The following is a 25,478-nucleotide window of genomic DNA, read 5'->3' as shown; positions in this document are numbered from 1 at the left end:
AAAGATGCGAGGGAATCAGAATGACGGAGGTTATCAGGGAGCTTGTTCCACGTCTTTGGCGATTGAAAAGAAAACGATCTGTGTCCATAGGTCTTACTTCTGACGTGAGGTATCCTGAGAAGTCGAGTATCAGAGGAAGAACGGAGCTGGCGAGACGGGGTATAGATATGGATGAGTTCAGAAAGATATTTGGGGCCACATCCGTTGACTGCAGAAAAGGTCAGAGTGGATAGCTTATAGTCTATTCGATCAGAAACAGGCAACCAGTGGAGAGACTGAAGGAGAGGAGAAACATGGTCAAATTTAGAAGCTCTGCAAATGAGTCTGGCAGCGTTATTCTGAATTCTTTGGAGTCTGTCTAACAGGTATTTGGGAAGGCCGGCCAAAAGAGAGTTGCAGTAATCCAATCTTGAGAGAACCAGAGAGCATACAAGTGTCTTGGTTGCATCGGTTGAGAGATAGTGGCGGATAGAGCTGATTCTACGCAGTTCCAAATAGGCAACTTTACAGATATTCGAAATGTGCTGTTGGAAGGAAAGAGACTGGTCCAGGATTACACCAAGACTGCGAACAGAGGGAGAAAGTGAAACAGGTGTGCTATTGATCAGAACAGAGTCAGGAAAGGAAGGATGTTGACGAAACTTCTTTGGACAGGTTATCATAAATTCAGTCTTATCATCATTTAATTGCAGCTTGTTGAGAGTCATCCAGTCCTTTAGGCCAGCAATGCACTCCTGTGTTTGAGTCACCAGTGCATCAAATTCAGCTATGGAAGCCGACTGATAAAGTTGTGTGTCATCAGCAAAGCTCTCATGCGACATCGCATGATGACTGATGACATCCGACACAGGAGCCGCATACAGCACGAAAAGAACAGGACCTAGGACGGACCCTTGTGGGACACCATATTTCAAGGCAGATACTCTAGAGTATGTACCATTTACACACACTTTCTGTGTACGATCTGACAGGTAAGACGTGATCCATGCTAGTGCAGTGTCACGAATACCAAAGGAAGTTTTAAGTCTGTTCAAGAGGATAGAGTGGTCGATAGTGTCAAAAGCTGCTGACAAATCTAAGAGAGCGAGAACAGATATCTTATCCTCATCAAATCCCGAAAGCAAATCATTCACTATTCTAAGAAGGGCTGTTTCGCAACTATGACCACGTCTATAAGCTGACTGGTGGGAATTAAGTAAACCATTCTGCTCCAGATGAGCTAAGAGCTGAGACAATATGATCTTTTCTAGCAGTTTTGATAAAAATGACAGATTAGAGACAGGTCGATAATTTTTCAAACAATTATGATCCAAAGATGGTTTCTTGATGAGTGGACGTACAACAGCAGATTTGAAGCTTTCAGGGAAACAACAAGACAGTAAGGAAGAATTGATGACATGAGTAATATGTGGCAGTAGAACATCAATACATTCAACCAACAAAGAAGACGGGACAGGGTCAAGCTCACAGGATTTCGGACAAGCGCTCAGACATACTGAAAGAACCCCGGCATTCAGTTCACACGGGGGGAACTCAGTAAACATTCACCAACTAGGCCTATATGCAATACATTCAGAGTTCACTAATTTTAAAGAAGCTTTGACGAGAGAGAGAGAGAGCAAACTGCACGTGGAAATTTGACTGACCGAATCAATACCAGAGTATTGTGTGAATCAAGGATGGGACTAATAAAATTCCTTGTCTGCAAATACTACTACTTCTATGAATCGCTGTACACGTTATCAGCTTCGGTGCATCGATCTTAACATTGACGTGGACTCCGGAAAATCTTGTTTGATTTTTTTTCTTTTTGACATTGTGTATTTGGGAGCAAGCGTGTCTTGGCGACCGTCAGCTGGATTCTGCAAGCGCGAGGGAGAGAGGAAATCCATGGAATCCGCAATGACGTAAAAACCACGTGATTCCTCCACCAATGGGCGCCGATCAAGGGTGCAACAATGAGATTCCTCTGTCGGTAAAAAAATCAGTTGGGTAAAAAATAAAAGGGGGAAAATATATTTGTTCATAGAAGTTGTGCACAGAAAAAAGACCTTAATAAAATTATATATAGACCAGTGAAAAAAAACACAAAAAACAACAACCTCATCCCAATTTTGCAACCTGTAGGCCCCATAATTTTCCGTCCTGGTGACGTCATCGCACCTTCCGTTTTTTCGAAAAGGTAGACTCATAAGTTCGAGAGAAGGGCTCGTTCACTGCAGCAAAATGACTACAACATCGACTTTCAGTGGCATGAATGAGGAAGCGAAGCCGTCATCCAGGTAATTTTACTCGAAAATTAAGTTTCCCACATTGTTGTCCAAGCTAAAATAGCAGTAAATTGTCAAAATTTTCTGTTTTTTATGACAGACGTTGCTCGTTCCCAAGGAACTCTTGAGACGGAAGTCCGAAGTAGCGCCTCACCCAGATCGCTTCGTCTTTCGGACAGTGTTGCAAAAGGAGTTCGAACTGTGCTTTAATCCAGACAGGAATGTTTGCAGCTTTGAAAATTAAAGTTATCTTTACATGAAATGCGTACGTGCATGGTATGTGATTAAAACAAAAAATAATTATATGAGGGTCCAGTCAAGCGAGTGAACGTTCTGTTACACACACAGTGGATAGTTTCGACACGCGAATGACAGTGTTGGCAGGATTGGACATACATGTACTACTTTACCGGCGTGGTATGCCCCTGTATAGGATGAGAATATACAGTTGGGCTGTGCGCATTTGTAGAGCAATCAATGCCACCTGTGAAAAGAAAAAAATTGCTACTGTTAATTAATAGGATATTACAATTTGTTCTCTTCACACTGAGATGATTGGGAGTGGGACATTGAAACTACTCTTTCTGTCAACATTTTTTTTTTTACCATGTCAAGTCAAAAGATGTTTATCAACTATGATAAAAAATGAACAAAGCATTGTCACTCAACATCGGCATAACTAAATACACTTGTACTTTGAAGAAACTTCACTGGATGTAAATGAAAATGAATTGTTAATAAAAAATTTTTTTTAAAAACTTTAAAGTCTTGAACACGTTGAAGTGAAGAATGTGAAGTCTTGAAATTCAAAAATATAGAAATGAGGACTTTTTCAGTGTTTTCTCATCTTCTGTCCTACTCATTCATTCATTCTCTCCCTGTCTCATCTCTCTCCTCTCCTTTCATCTCTCTCTCTCTCTCTCTCTCTCTCTCTCATTCTTTCTGTCTGTCTGTCTCTCTCTCTCTAGGCCATTCTGTCAAAAACTGACTTGGATAAAAACTTTTAAAAGTGGATATTTCTGACTGGTTTATGTTATGTTCATTTACATATTTTTGTTCATGGGCATTCTTTCCTATTTGAAGACATTTGACAACTGTTTTGAAGACTTTCAACAATGAACTGAAAGGTTTCGTTTACTGTTTCCCAATACTGTTGTTCACAGTCACTGTGTTTATTGCGGGTTCTTGCTCGAAGTTGTTGGACTTGAATGTTCACGGTGTTGCAGCATCTTATTGTTCCAGAAAATCTAGCCCCCCACAGAAACCTTTTCTATTTTATTTGGGAAGATCCAAAAACAGTTTGACTATAACCAAATCTGCTTAGTCAGAAAAGCTGATGCTTTCCTGACCAGCGCCTGTACAGAAGAGATTATGTCCTGGTTAATCAGTTAATGCTAATACACTGGGTGAAAGTGATGAGGTGCATGTGTAATGATGTTGGCCTTGCCCTGATTGAAATGGTGATTTGGGGGGGATTGACTTGTCACTGAAGTTTGTCACATTTGATGTCCAAGCTCTAACAGATAAACATATTGGACAGTGACCTTGCTGATGAAGAAGTAATGGGACATTTATCCTCTTCTGGACTAAATGACCTGACATGTTTATGATGTCTGATACTGAATGACTGATGCACACTCCTGCATGCATGTATATGAAATGTAAATTTGAAACTCTTCTCCTCATGTCACCAGAGAACAGAGAGCGTCCATTACTGAAGCTCCTTGCTGCATCCGTGTGTGTTTACATACATAAATCTTGCACTCCAACCTCTTCACACACACACACACACACACACACACACACACACACACACACACACACACAGAGAAGTAGAAATGGATATATACTAATATATGTGTGTGCTGCCTATGAAGGTTAATTGTAAAGTATATATATGAATAACACAACAGTGGGAATAAATGAACAGCCGTAACATGTTTTCTTGCTGCTTCTGTCTACCTATTTGCTGTTGAAGTCTTGAGTAAATAGGGTGAATTTCATTTGAAATGATAGACAAGCATACACACCTTCACACACACCATTACACTATTTAGAATGACTTAATGTCGGTTAGCAGAGTTCAGTAATTATTGTAATCCAAAATTGATGATTTATTTAATATTTTTATCTAGGTCATGCACTTACTGAGGAAACTGTTTTGCATGTATACAGACCTTAAGCTGACAACAGATGGGTTCAGGTGGAGATAGTGAAAGTACTATAAGTTTGTGAGTGAGGTGTTTATGTTGCAGAGTACTGCGCCCCCCAGGTGGAGGTTCCAGCAATATCTTTGGGACTCCAGACCCTACTCCTGCTGCCAGTGCACGGACGACAGGCAAACCTGCTGACTCCGGGATCTTTGACGCGTCTTCTGATGCCGCCTCCAAAGGCAGCGCCCAGCGATCGGCTCGTGACGGTGATGATTCCTTCAATCGTTTGTTTGGGGACAAAGCGTCCTCCCCCGCTGTGAGCCAGAAAGGCACAAGTGCCAGCCAGCGAGTCGACACTCACGCTAACTTATTTGGGGACGTCCCAGAGAGCCCCCAAGAGAAGACCCCAGCTAAGTCTCAGAGTACGCATGAGAATCTGTTTGGAGAACCAGTGGCCAGCGCTCGGGGGGACAGGGCAGCGGGTAGATATGCAGGCAGAGGAAGGGGTAGGCAGCTGTGTGGGCACTAATCTCACTGTGTGCTCACAAGTCCTCCCTTTGAGGCAGCTACGCTAGCTCATTTGACAGATTGAGACAGTTTCACCAATTCACATGACAGATTGAGGCAGTTACACCACTTCACATGAAAAATTTAGGCAGTTACCTGTTCACGTGACTGGTAGAGGCCGTTACACCAGTTCACATGACATGTTGAAGCAACTAGTTCACATGACAGGCTGAAGCAGCTAGTTCACACAGCAGATTAAGGGAGTTATCAGATCACATGACAGGTTGAGGCAGCTAGCTCACATGCCAGGTTTGAGGCAGCTAGTTCACATGACAGATTGATGCAGCTACACTTGCTCACTTGATAGATTGAGGCTGTTACACCAGTTCCCATGATAGGTTGAGCCAGCAATTTCACATGACAGTCTGAGGCAGTAACACTAGTTCACATAACACATCGAGGCAGCTAGTTCACACAACAGGTTTAGGCAGTTACCAGTTCACATGACAGGTTGAGGCAGCTGAGTAACATGCCAGGTTAAAGCAGCTAGTTCACTTGGCAGATTGAGGCAGCTACACTTGCTCACTTGATAGATTGAGGCAGTTCACCAGTTCACATGACAGGTTGAGCTAGCTAGTTCACATGACAATCTGACTGAGGCAGTTACACTAGTTCACATAACAGATTGAGGCAGCCATACTAGTTTACTTGACAGATTGAGGCAGCTAGTTCACATGACAGGTTGAGGTTGAGGCAGTTACCCAAGTGCACATGACAGATAAACAGCTAGTTTGCATGAGAGATTAAGGCAGCTACATTAATTCACGTGACAGATTGAGGCTGCTACACTACATGGCACTGGACTGACTGATTTATTTGCGCAAGGTCACATGACAGATTGAGACAGTGTACATGACTAATTGAGGCAGTTACACAAGTTCACATGACAGATTGAAGAAGCTACACTAGTTTGTATGACAGATTGAGGCAGCTTGTTTGACAGATTGAGCCAGTTGGTTCCGATGACAAATAGGCAACTAAACCAGTTCAGGTGACAGATTGAGGCAGGTACATTAGTTCACATAACTGGTTGAGGCACTACACAAGTTCACATGATAAATTGAGGCAGCTTCACTAGTTCATATCACATATTGAGGCTGCTAGTTACATGACAGATTGATACTGTGAGTGTTTTTGACAAATTGAACTACTTATTGTGGCAGATTAAGGCAGTTACACCAGTTCACATGGCAGATTGAGGCAGCTAGTTTACATGCCAGGTTGAGGCAGCTAGTTTGTTTGACAGGTTGAGGCAGCTGCACTGGTTTAGATGATAGGTTGAGGCTGTTGCACTAGTTTACCTGATAGATTGAGACATATTAGTTCACATGACAGACTGAGGCAGCTACACTGATTTATACGATAGATTGAGGCAACCACATCATGACAGACTGAGGCAGATACTGAAGACAGACACATTGGTTCATATGACAGTAATAGTACTGTCTAGCAATTTTCATGATTTGACACTCAGTACACAGTAACATTAACATTACTGATGCAGAAAATAGCAACAGTAGTTAACACCAATAATGTGGAAAACAGCAGGAGTAATTTGAGATTAAGAGCTGTCCAAAGAGGCAGCAACTTTTTCCATGTTTTCCCTTTAATTCATTCAGAGTTCACACCCTGTTCTCAGACGAAAAAAATACTCACCTATTTCACAATTCTGTTTTTGAAAGTTTGCACGTTTTGCACTTGATCATCATCCCATCACACATTACATAACACATGGCCACACAACAGAACACCATGAATATAAGTGGTGAATTCCATAACATTGGGAGTGAGGTAATGGGGACAGGAATCACAGGTGATCTGTGACATATGAAGCGGGACATTCTTACTTAGTGAATTACAACATATGGAATGAGATTGAGGGAGATGGGTATAACTGATAAATTATAACATACAGGGAGTAATATTAACAGGAATAACATGGTTAATTTTAACAAAGGGAATTAGACATGGGATGATAGAACACGACAGGTTAATTTTGATTTAGGGAATGAGATGAATGCGTTAAGTTTAGCACAACAACTGATTTATAACATTTTGAATGAGACAGCATAAAAAAACAACAACAGGTAATTTATAACATTGGGAAGGGGATGATGTGTAAAAAAACAACAACAGGTGATTGATGACATTGGGAAGGAGATGATGAGTAAAACCAGCAGGTGATTTACAAGACTGGGAAGGAGATGATGGGTAAAAGAACAAGTGATTTGCAACATTGGGAAGGAGATGATGGGTAAAAAAACAACAGGTGATTTACAACATTGGGAAGATGTTGGGTGAAAAAAGCAACAACAAGTGATTTACAACATTGGGAAGGAGATGATGAGTAAAAAAACAAAAAAAACAAAAACAAAAAAAAACCAACAGGTGATTGATAACATTGGGAAGGAGATGATGAGTAAAAAAACAAAAACAAAAAATCAACAACAGGTGATTGATAATATTAGGAAAGAGATGATGGGTAAAAACAACATGTGATTGATAATATTGGGATAGAGAAAATGGGTGAAAAAAACAACGGGTGATTGATAATATTGGCAAAGAGACAATGGGTGAAAAAACAACAGGTGATTGGTAATATTGGGAAAGAGACAATGGGTGAAAAAACAACAGGTGAATTATAACATTGGGAAGGGGATGAAAGGAGAGACATATAACTGATATAACATTGGGAATTAGTTGAGAGGGGTAAGTATAACTGATGAGATTATATGGAATGAGAGAAGGGGATAAATATCATTAATGGGTTATAGGGAATGAGATGGGAAATAACTGATGGATTTTTGGGAATGTGATGGGGATAAGAATAACTGATGGATTTTAGTCAATGAGATGGGGAAAAGTATAATTGGATTATATGGGAGTCGTTGATAACAGAGTAATGAGATGATGGGTCACATGCTGACAGTGTTAAGTGGGGAAGTGTTGGCGTGTGGCAGTGGCAGGTGGTGTTGGTGAGTGAAGTCTGGTAGGGGTGTGCTGGTTCACCTGGGTGCTCCATGCTGGGTACTGACTCTGTGACTGTAAGTTGGTGAGGATGTCAGACCGCTGGGCTGAAGGCACTGCATGCCCACCTTTCTCTCTCACCCTTGTCCTTCGTGTGGTGGTGCTGTCTGGTCCTGTGCATGTGGTGTTCTGCATGTGTGCATGCCGGTGGTGGTGGTGGTGTGATCAGGTCACCTTGGGTCAGGCTATCTGTTGTCTTGTTGCTCAGTGCTGGTGTATGGTTTCAGGGGTATATTGTTGATTCGTTGTATGTTTTTTTGTTTTTGGATAAAGTCGCTGACACAGACTGTTGGCTAACCTGATAGGTCACTAGTGTGTGTTGATCCTGCTGTCTGCATGCTGACCTTTGGTAGGTCCGTTTATTCCTGCTGGACTCACTGTGCTCACCTGACTGCTACACTCACCACACTCGCATGACTTCAGCGCTCACCACACTCACATGACTGCTGCACTGACACATGACTGTTGCGCTTACCAGTACCACACTCACATGACTGTTGCACTCACCACACTCACATGACTGCTGCACTCAACACACACTCACATGACTGCTGCACTCATCACATGACTGCTACACTCATCACACTCACATGACTGCTGCACTCATCACACTCACATGACTGTTTCACTCACCAGTCTCACATGACTGTTGCACTCGTCACTCTCGCATGACTGCTGCACTCACCACACTCATATGACTGTTGCACCCACCATTCATGACTGTTGCCACACTCATGACTGCTGCACTCACCTCTTTCATGACTGCTGCACTCACCACTCTTCTGCACTCATTACACTCAAGATGGCTGCACTCTCATGACTGCTGCACTCACCACACAAGACTGCTGCACTCAACAACTTGCTACTCACCGCTCTCATGACTGCTGCACTCACCAACCTGCTACACTCACCACACTCAAGACTGCTGCACTCACCACTCTGACTGCTGCACTCACCACACTCGAGACTGCTGCACTCAGCACACTGCTGCACTCACCACATTCTCATGAATACTTCACTCATCACACTCACATGACTATTGCAATCACCACATGAGTGCTGCATTCACCACATTCACATGAATACTTCACTCACCACATTCTCATGAATACTTCACTCATCACACTCACATGACTATTGCAATCACCACACGAGTGCTGCATTCACCACATTCACATGAATACTTCACTCACCACATTCACATGAATACTTCACTCTCCAGACTGCTGCACTCACATCACTCGTAGGATTGCTGTCCACCTGACTTCTAACAGCTGATGCATTGCTTTTCTCACCAGTGATTGATTAGCACAGTACAGTGGATACAACCCCCATCCCTTCCCCCCTAACTCTCTGCTGTACTTACTCTTGATTGGTGGACATCATGTAGACTGCACTGATTGGTGGATATCCTGTAGACTGCACTGATTGGTGGATATCTAGTAGACTGCACTGTTGTATTCCACATTCACCTGCATTCCCTCCTGTCTCACCCCACTTCCTTTTGTGTGTAAGTCACTGTGGTGCGTTATCAGTTCTGTCCGTTTCATCAGTCCTGTCTGTGTCATCCATGATATGTCATCAGTCCTATGTCATTCCTAGTGTGTCACCAATCATGTGTCACCCATGTTGTGGTGTCACTCCTGTCTGTCATCTATGGTTTGTGAACAGTCCTTTGTCATCCATGGTGTGTCATCAGTCCTGTCTGTGTCATCCATGTGTCAGTCCTATCAGATCTGTGTCATTCACGGTGTGTCATCAGTCCTGTCTGTCACCCATGATGTGTCAGTCCTGTCAGATCTGTGGTGTGTCATCAGTCATGTCTGTGTCATACTGATGTCTTTTCCGTATCATCCTTGGTGCGTTGTCAGTCCTGTCTGTGAAAACCACAATGTGTCATCAGTCCTGTCTGTCCATGTCCATGATGTCAACAATCTTGTATAAATCTGTGTCATTTATAGTACAGTGTATCATCAATCCTGCCTGTCATCAGTTTCAGTTTCAGTAGCTCAAGGAGGCGTCACTGTGTTCGGACAAAACCATATACGCTACACCACATCTGCCAAGCAGATGCCTGACCAGCAGCGTAACCCAACGCGCTTAGTCAGGCCTTGAAAAAAACCCAAAAAACAACAACAAAAAATGGGGGAAATAAATAATAGATAAGTGTACATAAATAAATAAATAATAATTATAATATAGAAAAAGGTAGTAGTACTACTAATGCTAATACTAATAAAATGATAATAATAAAAAAAATTTTTTTTAAAAGACAACAATGGTGATAAATAAGCACATAAATGTAAAACATGAAAACACATATTCACACATACACCACACATGCATAACAGATATGCACCAAACATGCAGTTTCACAGATATGAAAGCACGGTCAAATATATATAAACGTACATGAGCTCCAACACACACACACACACACACACATTACCTTGCACCTCCTCTACCCCCCTCCTCCACACACTCATTTCTAGTCTACGTATCGCAGCTTCCACGGCACACACGCACAAACACACACTCACAGAGATGAACACTTACTTGTGCAAGCACACACACATATGCCCATATCTCCCACCCCCAACCCCACTCACATACATACAAAGATATATATATGTTCCAATATCCTGTTGCTCCCACAGTGTAGGCATGCATACACTCGCATACCTCATCCTCTACCCCACCTCCCCCCCACACTCCCACCTCCCCTCGCATACACACACACACACACACACACACACGTACACAGAACTCTCCTGACACTTGTGTGCACTTACACTCTCGCGCATTCACAAACGCACTCAAAAGCACAAACCCACACATACACACAAACACACACATACACACACGCACAGAGGCTGCCACTGATTGGCCGCAAGAGGGATGGGAAAAGATCTCTGATGCCAAGAACGTGGTGTCTAGTGTGTTGCTCAGTCTATTGTATTTGGAAAGGAAGAAATTTGCGCAATGTTGGTTTGGAAATGATGCCGATATTTGTTTGATTTGCAAAGCATCGTGCTCTACCTTTCATGTTAGACTTGCGGCCGCTCCCTCTCTCTGCTTTTATTTCTTTGAGGCGATCGATGGTGTGATAGCCTTGTACCTGTTCTTTTTGATATTCTTTGACTTTTCTGAGGATTTCCGATTTTCCTAGATGTAGGCCGCTCGTTGGTGTTGCGTTACCAGCAAGTCTGTCAGCTCGCTCATTTCCCTTAACACCTGCATGTCCCGGGCAGTATGACCATGTGAGTTTTTTAATCTGAAAGTTGCGCATTGCCTTATGCCACTCTGGGCTTCCCATTCCGTTTTCAATTTTCTGTATGAGGTTCATTGAGTCGGTTAGAATCATGGCATGTTGGTTTCCGGGCGTATGGATTGATGATAGCCACTGGAGGGCATGTGTCGCAGCTTCAACTTCCATCGTTAGGCTGGAGGTTGTGACTTTGTAGGCAGCATTCTCTTCCAAATTGTTTTTCCATTTTGTTTCGCAGTGAATCCCCAACCAGATTGGTCTTTGGTGACTGAGCCATCTGTGTATATGATGATGTCCTTTTCTTTACTGTTTTCTTCTATGAGTAGCTTCACTTCCGCATCAGTTTTGCCCTCTGGCCATTCCCGACAATGTCTTCCTATGATATACAACCATTCCTGCCTGTATCAATTCATCCTTGCTGTGTCATCAGTCCTGTGTCATTCATAGTGTCACTGTATGTCATCAATCCTCTGTCAGTGTCATTTTATGGTGTGTCACCAATCCTGTGTTGTCCAAGGTGTGTCTTTCCTGTCTGAAATCCATGGTATGTCATCATTCCAGTCTGTGTCATCCTTAGTGTGTCATTCCTGTCATCAGACCTGTCTGTCATCCATGGTATGTCATCCATCCATCTGATACCCTGTGTCAGTCCAATCACCTCCACTTTTCTTTTTACTTTGTTGTGTATGTGTGTCAACTCCCACCTCCAGCCTCCTCCCATCTGCCCGTTCCCTCCCCAACCACCCTTCAAACCTGGAGCTACACTGGATACTCTGTGTGTGGGGTGGACAGTGATGACTGATCTTGTTCTTTTAGCCTCGTGTCACTGTTCAGTGGTTCACAGAGACACAGGGCATCACAGTGGGTAGGTGTGGTTCTTGTCTGTCAAGAATGTATAGGTGACTGTTGGGTCCTTGTGGTTCATGTGCTGGAATGGAGACCAAAGCAGCTCGCTGTGTGTTTTACTTTCATCCTCCTCATGGACCATGAACAGTCAGAAGAAACAAAAATAACAGATAAGGAAGAATTGTTTGTTTTGTGTGTATTATACTATTAATGTTTTTGTTAACAGTTGAAACTGAAGAAATTCAAAGTTGTCCATCTTAGGAACCCATATGGCTGACAATTATTTAAAAAATCAGAAAAGATGATGAAGAAGGAAGTTAGGCAGCTGTGTCCATCGAAAAAGTAGTGGAGGTAAGAATTCAATGAAAAAATCACATTTCTGTGAACTGTTGGTTCCTAATCCTAGTGTAGAAATAGAAGTGATTCCATGTGTGAAAGGTTGAGAATGTAACAAAAGGACAGTAGCAACATACCCCTCAAGGATGGCATGATCTGTCTGTGTATCTGGTCTTCTGAACATGCTCTCTGCTCACCTTCACATGGGACTGTGGACAGGCCTGGGAAATAGTATGTGGTGATCCAGTCAGAATCCACCGACAGATTACATGGTGCTGATAGTGAATGAAAAATTTAATGATGAGGCAGTGTTCTAATCTGAATGTAGTTTCGGATGAGATATGTGATTGTGAATAATGATGAGGTAGTGCTACTGAATTAAATCATTGATGAATTACCGGCAGTACTTATGAATGGAATCATTGATGAGGTAGATATAGTGCTTCTGAGTGGAATTTTTGAGGTAGTGTTTCTGAAAGGAGTCACTAATGAGGCAGTGCTGAAAGGAGCTGTTGATAAGGTAGTGCTTCTGAAAGAAGTCACTGAGGAGGTAGTGCTTCTGAAAGGGGCTGTGGATAAGGTCGTGCTTTGAAAGGAGTCACTGACGAGTTTGTGCTTTTGAAAGAAGTCACTGAGGAGGTAGTACTTCTGAAAATAGTCACTGATAGATGGTACTTCTGAGTGAAAGGAGTTACTGAGGTAGTGCTTCTGAAAGGAGTCACTGATGAGATGGTACTTCTGAAAGAAGTCACTGATGAGATGGTACTTCTGAAAGAAGTCACTGATGAGGCAGTGCTTCTGAAAGGAGTCATTGATGAGGTAGTGCTTCTGAAATTAGTCACTGGTGAGGCAGTGCTTTTGAAAAGGGTTACTGATGCAGTGGTGCATCTGACTGGAGTTGTTCACATTGTTGTGATGTTACATGTGGAATAAGGTAACTGATCATGATGTTGACTTTCTGGTGATGTAAAGAGTTTTATGGATGGGATGGTTCAGTGAAGTTACTGAAAGAGGACAGGTAAGACTGGAATCAGCCACTCCATCCCCTCACACAGTCACAGTTTTGAGGAGGCGGGGAGAGCGGGAAAGATCACTGGTAATGGGATTTTGGGGGTGGGGTTGTTGTTGTGAAATAGAGGGGGTGTTGGAGTCCAGGAGGGTAAAGGCAGGGGAAAGTTGAAACCAGTGCAAAACAACAGAACATGTGATCAATGTGTCTAAATGTTTTACATCTGTTAAAACACTCAGAGCAGTTGACTTTTTATATATTTTTGAATCTGTTGCACTGTTATAATTTGTTCACCAATGGTCTGTGCATGGTTTTAAGCATGATTTTTTTTATGTTATTGAGCAGTAAAAAGAGTTGTAGTTGTTGTCGTTTACTCCATTAATTGATTTTACCACCTGTAGTCAACCAAGTACAGTATCTTTCCTGTTTCCATAAACCCATCATAACCACCTGTAGTCACCTGCTTGTACTGCTGGCCTGTCTGTTAACCCCTGTACTGCTGGCCTGCTCTTATCTAGTCAGTGTCTGTCCTGTCTGTTAACCTCTGTACTGTTGACCTGCTATAATCTCGTCAGTGTCAGTCCTGTCTGTTAACGCCTGTACTGCTGACCTGCTCATCTTGTCAGTGTCTGCCCTGTCTGTTAACCTCTGTACTGCTGCTGACCAGCTCTTATCCAGTCAGTGTCTGTCCTGTCTGTTAACCCCTGTACTGCTGACCTCATCTCGTCAGTGTCTGACCTGTCTTGTTAACCCTGGTACTGCTGACCTGCTCTTATCTAGTCAGTGTCTGTTAACCCTTGTACTGCTGACCTTCTCAAATCTAGTCAGTGTCTGTCCTGTCTGTTAACCCCTGTACTGCTGACCTGTCTTTAAGCCCTGCATTACAGGGCTGTACTTATGTATGTAAGCCTATGCATTACTGTCCTGTACTCATTTATCAGTGTCTGTCCTGTCTCTTGACCCCTGCATTGCTGACCCAAATCCATCCAGTCAGTGTCTGTCCTGTCTGTTAACCCCTGTATTGTTGGTGTGTACTCATCAAGTCAGTGTCTGCCCTGTCTGTTGACCTCTGCATTGCTGTCATGTACTAAGTCAGTGTTTGTCCTGTCTGTTAACCCCTGCATTGCTGTCTTGTACCCACGGTGTCCTGTACTCATCCAGTCAGTGTCCTGTCCTGTCTTTTAACCCCTGCATTGTTGGTCTGTACTTAATACTAGACTATCTAGTCAGTGTCTGTTAACCCCTGTAGTGTAATGCTGGCCTGTCTGTAAACCTCTGTACTGCTGACCAGTGATTATCTAATCAGTGTCTGTAATGTCTGTTAAACCCCTGCATTGGTGGCTTGTCTGTTAACCCCAGCATTGCTTGCTTGTTTATTAACGTCTGTACTGCTTGTCAGTACTTACCTAGTCAGTGCCGGTCCAGTCTGTTTACCCCTGCATTGCTGACCAGTACCTGTGTGGTCGCTATGTCTGTCCTGTTGCACTTTAACCACCATACTGCTGGCTTGTATCTGTGTGGTCACAATGTGTGCCATGTATCTGTTAACCCTGTACCACAGGTTATTAGTGAAAGTGGCTGCGCATATGTTCTGTTCCTGTTAACCCTAGTTCTGTGGCCTGTAATGTCATGTGTAAAACACAGACAGGAAATGGCGTAAGGAAAATAGTACATGTAGCTTGAGGTGTTTATTTATGCATTGAACCTTGATCAGGGAAACAGAAATGGTTGGTTGACATAACTGATGAGGATGCATGTCATAGTGTCATTTCAGTCATTGTGTAAAGCTTGAGCAAATGGAGTCTTTGAGCAAACCACAAGTCTTAGTAAGTTAGTGGCTTACCAGCTTGTTGCGTGCTACTTCTTTTCTTTGCCTTTAGAAAAAAAAGAAGAAATAAAAGATTTTTAACCAGCGCTGATAATCATGATGCATTTTACTGAAATAATTCACAATTTAAATAACCAGTATAACCATCAAAGCATAGAATTAAGTGTAGAGGGGGATGCGTAATACAGGCATCAACAGGAGTGCTAGTAGTCCTGACCACACAGCTGCAGAATGCTGCAGTGTAGAGTAGTAGTTAGTGACACCAGCTTGCCTACGCCTTGGTCTGCCTGCTGTGCCTGTGTGCACTCAGATAGCATGGGAAATTATATAGTTTGATGTTGTTTGCTTTTGTTGCATTTGTGTTGGCTTTTGCTAGCTTTAGTTTCTGTATGCAAATCATTGTCATGTCTTCTGCCATATATATATATGCATGTTATGTTCCATTGAAGTGTGTCCTGGTGTGTGATAAGCTTTGATTATGTGCCTTGTGTCATATGAACTTTGAATATGACTTAGGTCAAATGTCTTCTGGTGTGTGTGGTGAACTATGTCTTGTGTCGAATGCCCTGGTTTGTGATAAACTGTCATTATATATATATATATATATATATATATATGCCTTGTGTCATATAAACTATGATCATATCTTGTATTGAATGTCTCCTGGTGTGTGTGGTTGTAAATGATATGTCTTGTGTCACATAAACTATAATTATATCCAGGCATCAGAATGGTCTGTGGATCCACTAATTTCAGAGGATTAGGGGACTGCTGACAATAGTTTTGGCCTGGGCAGCCGCATATTTAATTTTTTTTATGGAGCGTGATCTTATTCTCAAATGGTTTTCTTAAACGGCTTGTTCTGTTTTTCCACATAAATATTCTTAAATGGCTCAGGGTTGGTTTTTGTGTGTGTGTGTGTGTGTTTGTGCACTTCCTGCAAACAAGCGTCATTGCCATCTTTATTAGTATTTAATCACTACCATGTCTTCCACCATCCACCGAAATTTGGATGCATATAATGACAGGGGTTGTAGCAATGAATGGCAGTGGTCGTGGTGCTTGAAAATATCCACTTTTAGTGAAAAAGGAAAAGAGCAGGAGCATTATGGCCTGTGGGTTTTAACTTGTCAGAGTTAGTAAAGTGCTGTCAGGAAAGGCCTGTAAATCTGTCAGATTTTAAATTTCTCTTCAGCCCCTTTACCCCACAGGGGACTGGGTGGCCACTGGACTGCTTTCTTTGGAGGATTGGACTGGGGCATTCTGATGCCTGTATGTCTTAGGTCAAATGTCTCCATGTGTGATAAACTAGAATAATAATCATATGCCTTGTAATATGTCTACTGGTGTGTGTGTGATACACGGTAATTATATGTCTTGTGCCATGTCAATTGGTGTGTGTGATAAACTATAATTATGTATCCATGATATGTTTTTGTTGAATGTCTCCTGGTTTGTGAGATGAACTATAATTGTATGACTTATTGAATGTCTCTTTTGAAATATTTGCTTTGTGTGTGTGCGAGAGAGAGAGAGATGGAGAGAGAGAGTGTGTGTGTGTGCAAGCCGTGAGATGGCAAAGATAAGGGATGCAGTATGAATGATGTGAGAAGGCAGAGTTGAAAATACACTATTAGTGATGTGAGATGGCAGACAAGAGATATAGGATGCAGTATGCGTGTTGTGAGATGGTAGAGAAGTTGAATGCAGCATGCATGTTGTGAGATGGCAGAGAAATTGAATGCAGTATGCATGTTGTGAGATGGCAGACGAGAGATGTAGGATGCAGTATGCATGATGTGAGATGGCAGAGAAGAGATAGAGGATGCAGTATGCATGATGTGAGATTGCAGACATGAGATTTAGGATACAGTATGCATGTTGTGAGATGGCAGAGAAGTTGGATGCAGTATACATGATGTGAGATGGCAGAGAAGTTGAATGCAGCATGCATGATGTGAGATGGCAGAGAAGTTGAATGCAGTATGCATGATGTGAGATGACAGATGTAGGATGCAGTATGCGTGCTGCGAGATAGACAAATGACAGAAAACATGTGGTGCAGGTTCCTACAATCCCATCACTGGCTCTGACTACAAGGACCTGGCCCCCAATCACCACGCCCTCCATGTCAAGGTCAGTGCAGGGGTTGAGGTCATTGAATGTGTGAGGTCAGTCAGTCAGTGTGTGATGTTGGTCTGTAAATTGATGATGATGTTGATCTGTCTTGCACTGTAACTAATGTATGTCTGTCAAGCGGTGAATGACATCTGTCTCAGTATCTGTCATGCTCTGTAAGATACTAATCTGTCTTGCACTGTGTGATGTCTGTCATGGTACGTGTGATATCAGTCTGTTTTGCAATGTGCAAGACAGTGTGCCATGAAATGAGTCAATCTATCTCAGTATCTGGCATTGTGAAATCAATCTTGTCATGCACTTTGTGATATCAGCCTGTCATGTACTGTGTATATCAGTCTGTCTTGCAGTATGTATGGACTGTTAGTCAATCTGTCATGCTCTGTGTGATATCACTCATAGCATGCAGTATGTAATGTCACTACGTGATGCACTATCATGTGATTTCAGTCTGCCTTGCAGTGTCTAAGGTCAGTTTGTCATATTGGTCTGTCGTGTGGTGTGTAAGGTCGGTTTTTCATACTACGTGAGGTATCAGTCTGTCATGCAGTAAGCTTAATCTGTCATAAACTGTGAGATATACTGTTATTCAGTTTGTAAGTTTTGTGCCAGGTATCAATATGTCATGCAGTAAGGTTGGGTCTGTCATAAGATGTGATGAGTATGCCATAGACAAGGTCAGTCTGTAATACATCAGTCAGTCATATAATGTGAGATATCAGTTATCAAAATGCCATAGACATAGTAAAGTCAGTCTGTAATACATCAGTCAGTCATATAATATGAGATATCAGTTATCAAAATGTCATGCACTGTGAAAAGTGGATGCCCCCTGGTCACCCTGGAGCAAAGGCTGACACTAGCTTTGCTCTTCCTACAAACCAGGGCACAGTAACCGGACGTGCAGGCTGCCCCCCAGCCGCTGCCTAGAGAGCTGGCAGGGGGCAGGGTGCAGACACGTGTCTTTAAGTAGCACAGCTATGTAGTGGGACATAGGGTGCAGACAGGGGTCTTCAAGTGGTACAGCTATGTAGTGGGACATAGGAGGCAGGGTGCAGACAGGTGTCTTTAAGTAGTACATCTATGTAGTGGGACATAGGGTGCAGACAGGTATCTTTAAGTAGTACAGCTATGTAGTGGGACATCCAATATGACCAGTGGAAAGACAGCTGCGTGCTATGTCAGTGGATGTGTTCATTGTGACCAACAACCCTGTGTTATGTGAGTGAAAACATGATAAATTTGTGTGACATGCAGTGTTAATGTGAGGTGGTTTATGTTCTGAATCTGATAATCAATGTGTGTGGTGTGTGTGCAGGAGTGTGATAGGGAATGTGTGTGGTGATGTGTTTGAAGCAATGTGTGTAGTGTAAGTTAAGCAGTGCGTGTGGTGTGTGTGAAGTAATGTGTAGAGTGTGTGTGTGGAGCATTGTGTGTGGTGCGTGTAAAGTAACATGTGTAGTGTGTGTGTGTGATGCAATGTGTGTGAAAGAATGTGAATGGCGTTTTTGAATCAATGTGTGTATGTGTGAATCAATGTGTGGTGTGTGTGAAGCATGTATATTGTGCATGAAAGAGTGTGTGTGGAGCAATGTGTGTGGTGTGTGAAGCAGTGTGTGTGTGAAGCAGTGTGTGTGCTGTGTGTTAAGCAATGTGGGTGGTGTGTGTGGAGCAGTGTGAAATAATGTGTGGTGTGTGTGGAGCAGTGTGAAATAATGTGTGGTGTGTGTATGTGCAGGAGGCCCCCAAGCCGCAGAAGGAACAGCCGCCCTTGCCTTGTTCTGACGGAGAGTACCAGGCGCGCGAAGGCAAGATGCAGAACGTTCAGACCTCCACCCGTGTCACCAACCCACCAGGGGGCAAAACCCACAAACTGTGGTAAACTGCTTCCTTTTCCCACCCCCCTGTCATTCCCATCTTCAGTGTTGATGGAGGGGGGTGTGGCAGGACACTGGTATACATGATGCCAGGATCGTGCACTTGAGACAAATTATGTTGAATCAACAAGGCAACAGAGGACTTGAGATATGTTGAAGAATCTCCACCAGCAGAGGACTTGAGATTATGTTAAACCATCACCACCAACAACAACAGAGGACTGAGATAGGTTGATAAATTGTGTTGAAACAACAACAGAGGACTGAGATGAATTGATACATTATGTTGAAACAACAACAGAGGACTGGTATTTTAAACAACACCAACAACAGAGGACTGAGAAGTTATGTTGAAACAACACCAACAACAGAGGACTGAGATGTTGAAACAACACCAACAACAGAGGACTGAGAAGTTATGTTGAAACAACACTAACAACAGAGGACTTAGATAAACTGATACATTATGTTGAAACAACAACAGAGGACTGAGAAGTTGATTTGAAACAACACTAACAACAGAGGACTGAGAAGTTATGTGGAAACAACTGGAACAGCAGAGGACTGAGATATGTTTTACATTGAACCAGCAACAACAACAGAGGAATGAGATAAATGATGTTGAACTTTCCATCAGTGGTGAAGTGTGGCTGGGCATCAGTGTGCTGTCAGTGGTGTGTCAATGTCTTGTGGGAAGATGATGGAGGTTCCCCTCAGCATCTCACCCCTCCCCTTCCACCACACTGCATGTGCCACGTCACTGTCATCAAGGACATTCTCGTCTGCTGATTTTCTGTCTGTCTAGGACTGCATGGTTTTGTTTTTCTTTTGTGTCATTATTGTATAGCATTGTATTACTTTTTGTCAGAACTGATTTGTCCATGTGAAATGAAGGCTGCTTTTCTGGGGGGAGAGTGCATCACCAGAATGCAGCGCCCCCCCCTTCTTTTCTTTATGATTCTGGTTCCGTCAGGAAGCATGTCAATTGTGTGGTGATCTGTTGGGACCATGTCTGTGGAAATACAGAGTACCCATTTTCATAGGACTTGTGTGGGTGTGTGTGTGTTATGTTCACATTTTGATAAACCCATGGTAATACAAAACCTTTTGTATCGCTTCAGGGAACAAAAATAATCTTGCAAGAAGTAAAAAAAAAAAAAAATTATTAAAAAGAAAAAGAAGTGAAGACGGCAACAAAGTATAATTTTTCCCCCAGTGTTGTGATGAAACAGCTAATTTTGTAAATAATATGAACATTTCTGTGCACAAAATATAAAGATACTGCATGCAGTATCATGCAGGATGGTTTTGTGAAACCAGTTGATGAACGCAGCACATTCACACATGTTATTGGAAACTGGTTTGGGGTGTCTTTTTCTGCTTGTAATTTTTTGGCTATATTTGATTATTTGTGGTGATTGTCCAACATTTCCCCATTGTCTTGTTTATTCTGTACTTGTCTTATGTGTGTGTGTGTCTGCACTGCGCTAGTCCTTCATGACAACTGATGGGTCCACTGTCCATAGCAACAAGGGTCCTTTTGGTATTTCAACAGCAAGCCTTTCACTGTCGCCTTGACTCAAACAGTGTTAACAGCTTTACAGTTTTGCTGTCATCTTGACCCAGACATCGTTATTAACAACTTAACACAGTTATGCTGTGAACTTGACCCACACAGTGTAAACAGCCTTTTCTGGTTTTGGGGTTGCTGACCTTGACTTAACACTGTCAGTGTTAACAACTTTCGACGGTTTTCAAATTGCTGTTACCTACATTATGGCACCGTTGAACATTTCTGGTGATTTCACATACTGTCACCAAAATCTCTGATGTTTGCAGGTTGTGTAATCACAATCTGTGGTGACTCAAATTGAGATTGTGTGAATGTAATAGCTGGTCATGGTGACTGATATTGTGTCAGTGTATGCCCATGTGGATGTCTTTTCTTGTCTGTCAGACTCTTTTTGTCATCAGTTGATCTTGTATCGCTTTTCTGGTGCAGTTCTGGTGTGTGAAGTGTTTTCAGGAGGGTGCTTTTCTGCCTTTGACCAGTTCAGTGCACTGTGGTGAATGTATGCATTTTTTTTTTTATATACCTTGGTCACAGCCAGTGTAGTGTAATCACTTCATAGATTTTCTTCTGTGCTAAACGTGTGTCTGTTCACTCGCCCTGTGTGCAGGTGTGTGTGTGGATCTATGTGAAACGCACAACAATCTTTACTCAGTGCCTGTGATATTCTTTTTGTGGCTGTTGCCTTGTGGCCTTTGGTTTGAACAGTAAAGTGCTTGTCTGAATACAGGAACATGTCTTTTAAGGAATAGTGTTGGACTGAACATTTGCTGGATGACTGCTAGTGACCATATTTTGCGGCTGGTAGCCATAGCATTCACAGAGGGAAGGATGGGGAGCAGTGGAAGGGAGGAGGGAGAAACATCGCAGACAAGTCAACAGAGGGAAGGATAGGGGCAGAGGTCAACAACACATACACTACGATACACACACTTGTCATATTTACTAATTTGCATGATTGACTAATTTATATTAATATCGTATTAATAAAACCCAACAGCTTGCTTCGGCAGCAAAAATCACTTGAGTGTCCATTGTGTTCATGTCAGTGTGCTGTGTTCATGTCATTTAGTGTCACACACCGGTTTCACATGCATTTACAGATGATGTGACTTGTTGTTTTGTTCAGAAAAAGAGTTGGTTCTGCATGATCTAGAGGATGGTCATGCTGACATTGTCTGGGTCAGCACAAAACACCTTCACATTTTACATTGGAGGCCACTTGATTTGCTTCACAAACTCACTGTACCCTGGTAATCCCAGCATTATAAGATTGCCAGGGAATTTTCTGTTTGTCTAAGATTGTAGCAGTGATTACATTGAGTTTGACCAAATTGCTTGGATCACAATTTCTTTCTGTGTGCATTCACAGCTCCTCCCCACAATCACCAATATTGTCAACTCATCCCTTCTCACTGGAACGTTTCCATCCACTTTCAAAACTGCAATTTTCCGGCCTGTTCTGAAGAAACCCAACCTTGACGCAAACATTTTGAAAAACTATCAACCAGTTTCTAATCTCCCATTCCTGTCCACTCCTTGAAAAAGCTGTCCTGAAGCAGCTCAACAACCACCTTTGTTTCAACAATCTCATCCACCCATTTCAGTCTGCCTATTGCGCTGACCACGGCACCAAAACCACTCTCCTCCACATCCTGAATAATCTACTGCTAGCGTCTGACTCTGGAAAAAATTTCCCTTCTTACTCTTCTCGACTTGTCAGCTGCCATTGACAAGATAGACCATTCAATCCTCCTTTCCCCGTCTTCATTCTATATTTGGTATCAACGGCACTGTTCTGGTTCTGGTTCAAATCTTACCTCACTGATCGATTCCAGTCTGTCGTTAATAATGTCCAATCTGAACCCATCAAAATCGAACATGGAGTCCCACAGTGATCTGTTTTAGGCCCAGTGCTCTTCAAACTGTACACTGCTCCTCTCGCTGAAATTATCAACCACCATAATGTCAGTCCTCATTCTTATGCTGATGACACTAACTCCAGAAGAGTGATACCCCAGAAAAATTGTCATCACTCTCGCAAGAAACATCCAGCTGCTTCCTGGACATACAGAACTGGATGACAAGTAAGTACAACTGAACACGGACAAAATGGAAGCAATGATCATAGGAACTAAACAAAAACTCTTCCATCATAACTGACACAATCAAACTTGGCAGTACATCCATCCCTCTTTCCAGTTCAGTCAGGAACCTCAGTGTTGTCCTTGACAACACACTGTCCATGCAAAAATTTATCAGTCAGACATGTCAATCCTGCTACTGTCAATTGCTGCGCATCAGTTCCGTCTGGAAATATCTGTCCACTGACGCAACATCTAGACTTATTGTTTCTCTCATTCTCTCTCGCCTTGACTTCTGTAACTCTATTGTCTGGTTTGCCTGCTTCATCCATTCAGTCCCTTCAGCACATACAAAACTCTGCTGCCCAACTTGTTCTCAGAAAGAAAAGATCTGAGCACATCACACCTCTTTTGCAACATCTCCACTGTCTTACACAGAATAAAGTACAAGCTCAGCAAATGTATTCACAAATCTGCCCCTTCCTATCTCTGTGGTTGCCTTCACCTCTACACTCCATCTCGCTCTCTGCAATCAGCTTCGGATCCACTCTGTTTGCGCATACCCAGATTCAAACACTTGACTGTTGGCCGCTGTTCTTTCTCTGTCTCTGGACCTTGCAGTTGGAATGGACTTCTTCTTTCTCTTCATCAGGTCTCTGCACTCAGCTCTTTCAAGTCTGGCCTTAAAACCCACCTCTTCCAAAAATAGCCTCCCTTCCCTGCCTCTTCCTTGTCTTCAGTTTTTCCAGTTTTAGAGTTATGCATGAGTGTGAATGACTGGTGTGAAAGCGCTTTGATTTGTCTCTGCACAAAATTCAGCGCTTTATAAATATAATAATAATTATTATTATTATTATTCCTGGGCAACAACTCTCACATTCACTAAATACCATCATGCAATATCAGCACCCATCCTCTTGTTTTGGGGATGTGCATGCTGGGTGCGTGCATGTGTCAGTTACCTACTTAACACTGGCATGGGTTACAGAATCTTTCTGTGCTTGTGTATACACACGAACGGACTTAAGCACTAACATATCTTTGGCCAAGCAGATTGGAAGAATATCCATCCTTAACCTACCAGTTGCTGATACTGGGTTTGAACTAGGACCCACAGATTGAAAGTTCAACACTCAACTACTGGGCTGTTTCGTCCATCTGTTATGTTTACTTCCTGTAAAGTGTTAACCAAGCGACATTTAGTGTGATGAAATGTGCTTCTGCAACCCCCATGTTCCCCAGTGCATGATCCACCAAGAGGAAATCTACTGAACAAAAAGTATGTTTTAAAACGCCCACCCTGTAATCTGGGGTGGTTTTCATCCTACACACTGAAAAAGAACTGCCAGGATTCTAATGAAAAATTCCTCGTCACTGGTCAGATTGTATCTATCCTTACAACACTTTGACCCGTTAGCTGAATGTGCTGCTGCTGCCCTCTTGCTTCCCTCCAAGTGTGCAGGTACTTCACATGTAGCATCTTCCAACCTGGTCAGATTGACGCAGCCAGTCCGGCTCCTGACAGCTACCTGCATGGAAAGGTAGTGGTCAGTCCAAGAACTCCATTGGAACATACTTGAACAACACATCATGCACAACAACACATCAAGTGCAACTACTACTACACCTGCACATCCCCATGTACAACTACTGTTACTAGTAATACCCATATGCCCACCCAAATTTTGAATTGTGACTACTAGTACTACTTTTGATTCTACTACTACACAGCTGTTCTCTTTTCCTTTTCTTTTTATTTCCTTTTTTTTTCAGCTTATGGCCCACCCTAGATTTGAACTCGCAAATTTCTGATTGCCAACTGAGGGTTGTTTCACCACCCAGTTACCTAAAAGACAGAGCAAAAATAGATGTTTCATCATGAACTGCTTAGAATGCATAACTGAAATCTTGACAACAAACAAGAAGAAAAACATGATAGGTGCAGAGTAGGAAAAAGAAGAGACAATGAAGATGAAGTCTTTTAAAATGGAAAGAAAGAAAGATGCAGAGAAATGAAAGAATCAAATAAAAAAAGCAAAATAGACAACGTGAGTGTGTGTCAGTGCATGCGTGTTAGAGAGTGCATGTGTGTGTGTGTGCGCGCGCTAGCATGAGTGCGTGCTGAGTTCTGCATTGGGAATACCCGAGAAAAGTTCAGTGGATAAGAGCCCAAGTGATCACCTTCCTTCAATGATAGGCCTATAATGAGAAATACAAAAAATCATCCATAGAAAGGGGTGCTTTTTGAGGATATAGATTTCTCATTTCCCCTAAAATGGAGCAAAGGTCGTAACAATAGCAGAAGGAAGCATTTTTGATAGTTTCCCTACATAGGAGGCACTGTGGCAGAATCTGTAAGGCATTGGACTTGTGATCCAGTGGTCAGGGTTCGATTTCCCATTTAGGCCTGGTGTTGATGTGTCCATGGGAAAGGCACTTTACTCCGCTTTACCTCACTCCGCCCACGTATATTTGAATGGATACAGGCTGTGGGACCTTAAAAA

General features: G+C 42.5%; 1 protein-coding gene and 1 long non-coding RNA gene across 4 annotated transcripts in view; one reads left to right on the top strand and one right to left on the bottom strand.

Annotated features, from left to right (window-relative positions):
• The first annotated feature begins 2,137 nt into the window (after nt 1–2,137).
• Nucleotides 2,138–21,912, top strand: LOC143283994 (uncharacterized). Of its 3 annotated transcripts, none has more exons than XM_076590512.1 (4): nt 2,138–2,282; nt 4,526–4,689; nt 17,370–17,440; nt 19,182–21,912. In XM_076590512.1, the coding sequence occupies exons 1-4, from the start codon at nt 2,227–2,229 to the stop codon at nt 19,323–19,325; spliced, it is 435 nt and encodes a 144-aa protein (XP_076446627.1). In that variant the 5' UTR covers nt 2,138–2,226; the 3' UTR covers nt 19,326–21,912. The 3 variants fall into 3 exon arrangements, with proteins under 3 accessions (XP_076446627.1, XP_076446626.1, XP_076446625.1); XM_076590511.1 differs by having other exon boundaries at nt 4,526–4,845; XM_076590510.1 differs by having other exon boundaries at nt 4,526–4,929.
• Nucleotides 21,549–25,478, bottom strand: part of LOC143283996 (uncharacterized) — a 5,017-nt gene continuing 1,087 nt past the window's right edge. Inside the window, exon 2 of the long non-coding RNA XR_013055470.1 lies at nt 21,549–24,503. This is a non-coding gene — a long non-coding RNA (uncharacterized LOC143283996). The remainder of the gene's footprint in view (nt 24,504–25,478) is intronic.

The sequence above is a fragment of the Babylonia areolata genome, chromosome 7 (genome assembly GCF_041734735.1).
Source record: "Babylonia areolata isolate BAREFJ2019XMU chromosome 7, ASM4173473v1, whole genome shotgun sequence".
Classification (NCBI taxonomy): domain Eukaryota; kingdom Metazoa; phylum Mollusca; class Gastropoda; order Neogastropoda; family Buccinidae; genus Babylonia; species Babylonia areolata.
Note: the sequence above shows the minus strand (reverse complement) of the source record. Positions and strands in the feature narration are given on the sequence as shown.

Coding starts and splice junctions, on each gene's coding strand:
- LOC143283994 (XM_076590510.1), top strand. CDS start 2,227: ATGACTACAACATCGACTTTCAGTGGCATGAATGAGGAAGCGAAGCCG. Junction 2,283..4,525: donor GAAGCGAAGCCGTCATCCAG/GTAATTTTACTC, acceptor TTTATGTTGCAG/AGTACTGCGCCCCCCAGGTG. Junction 4,930..17,369: donor ATATGCAGGCAGAGGAAGGG/GTAGGCAGCTGT, acceptor CATGTGGTGCAG/GTTCCTACAATCCCATCACT.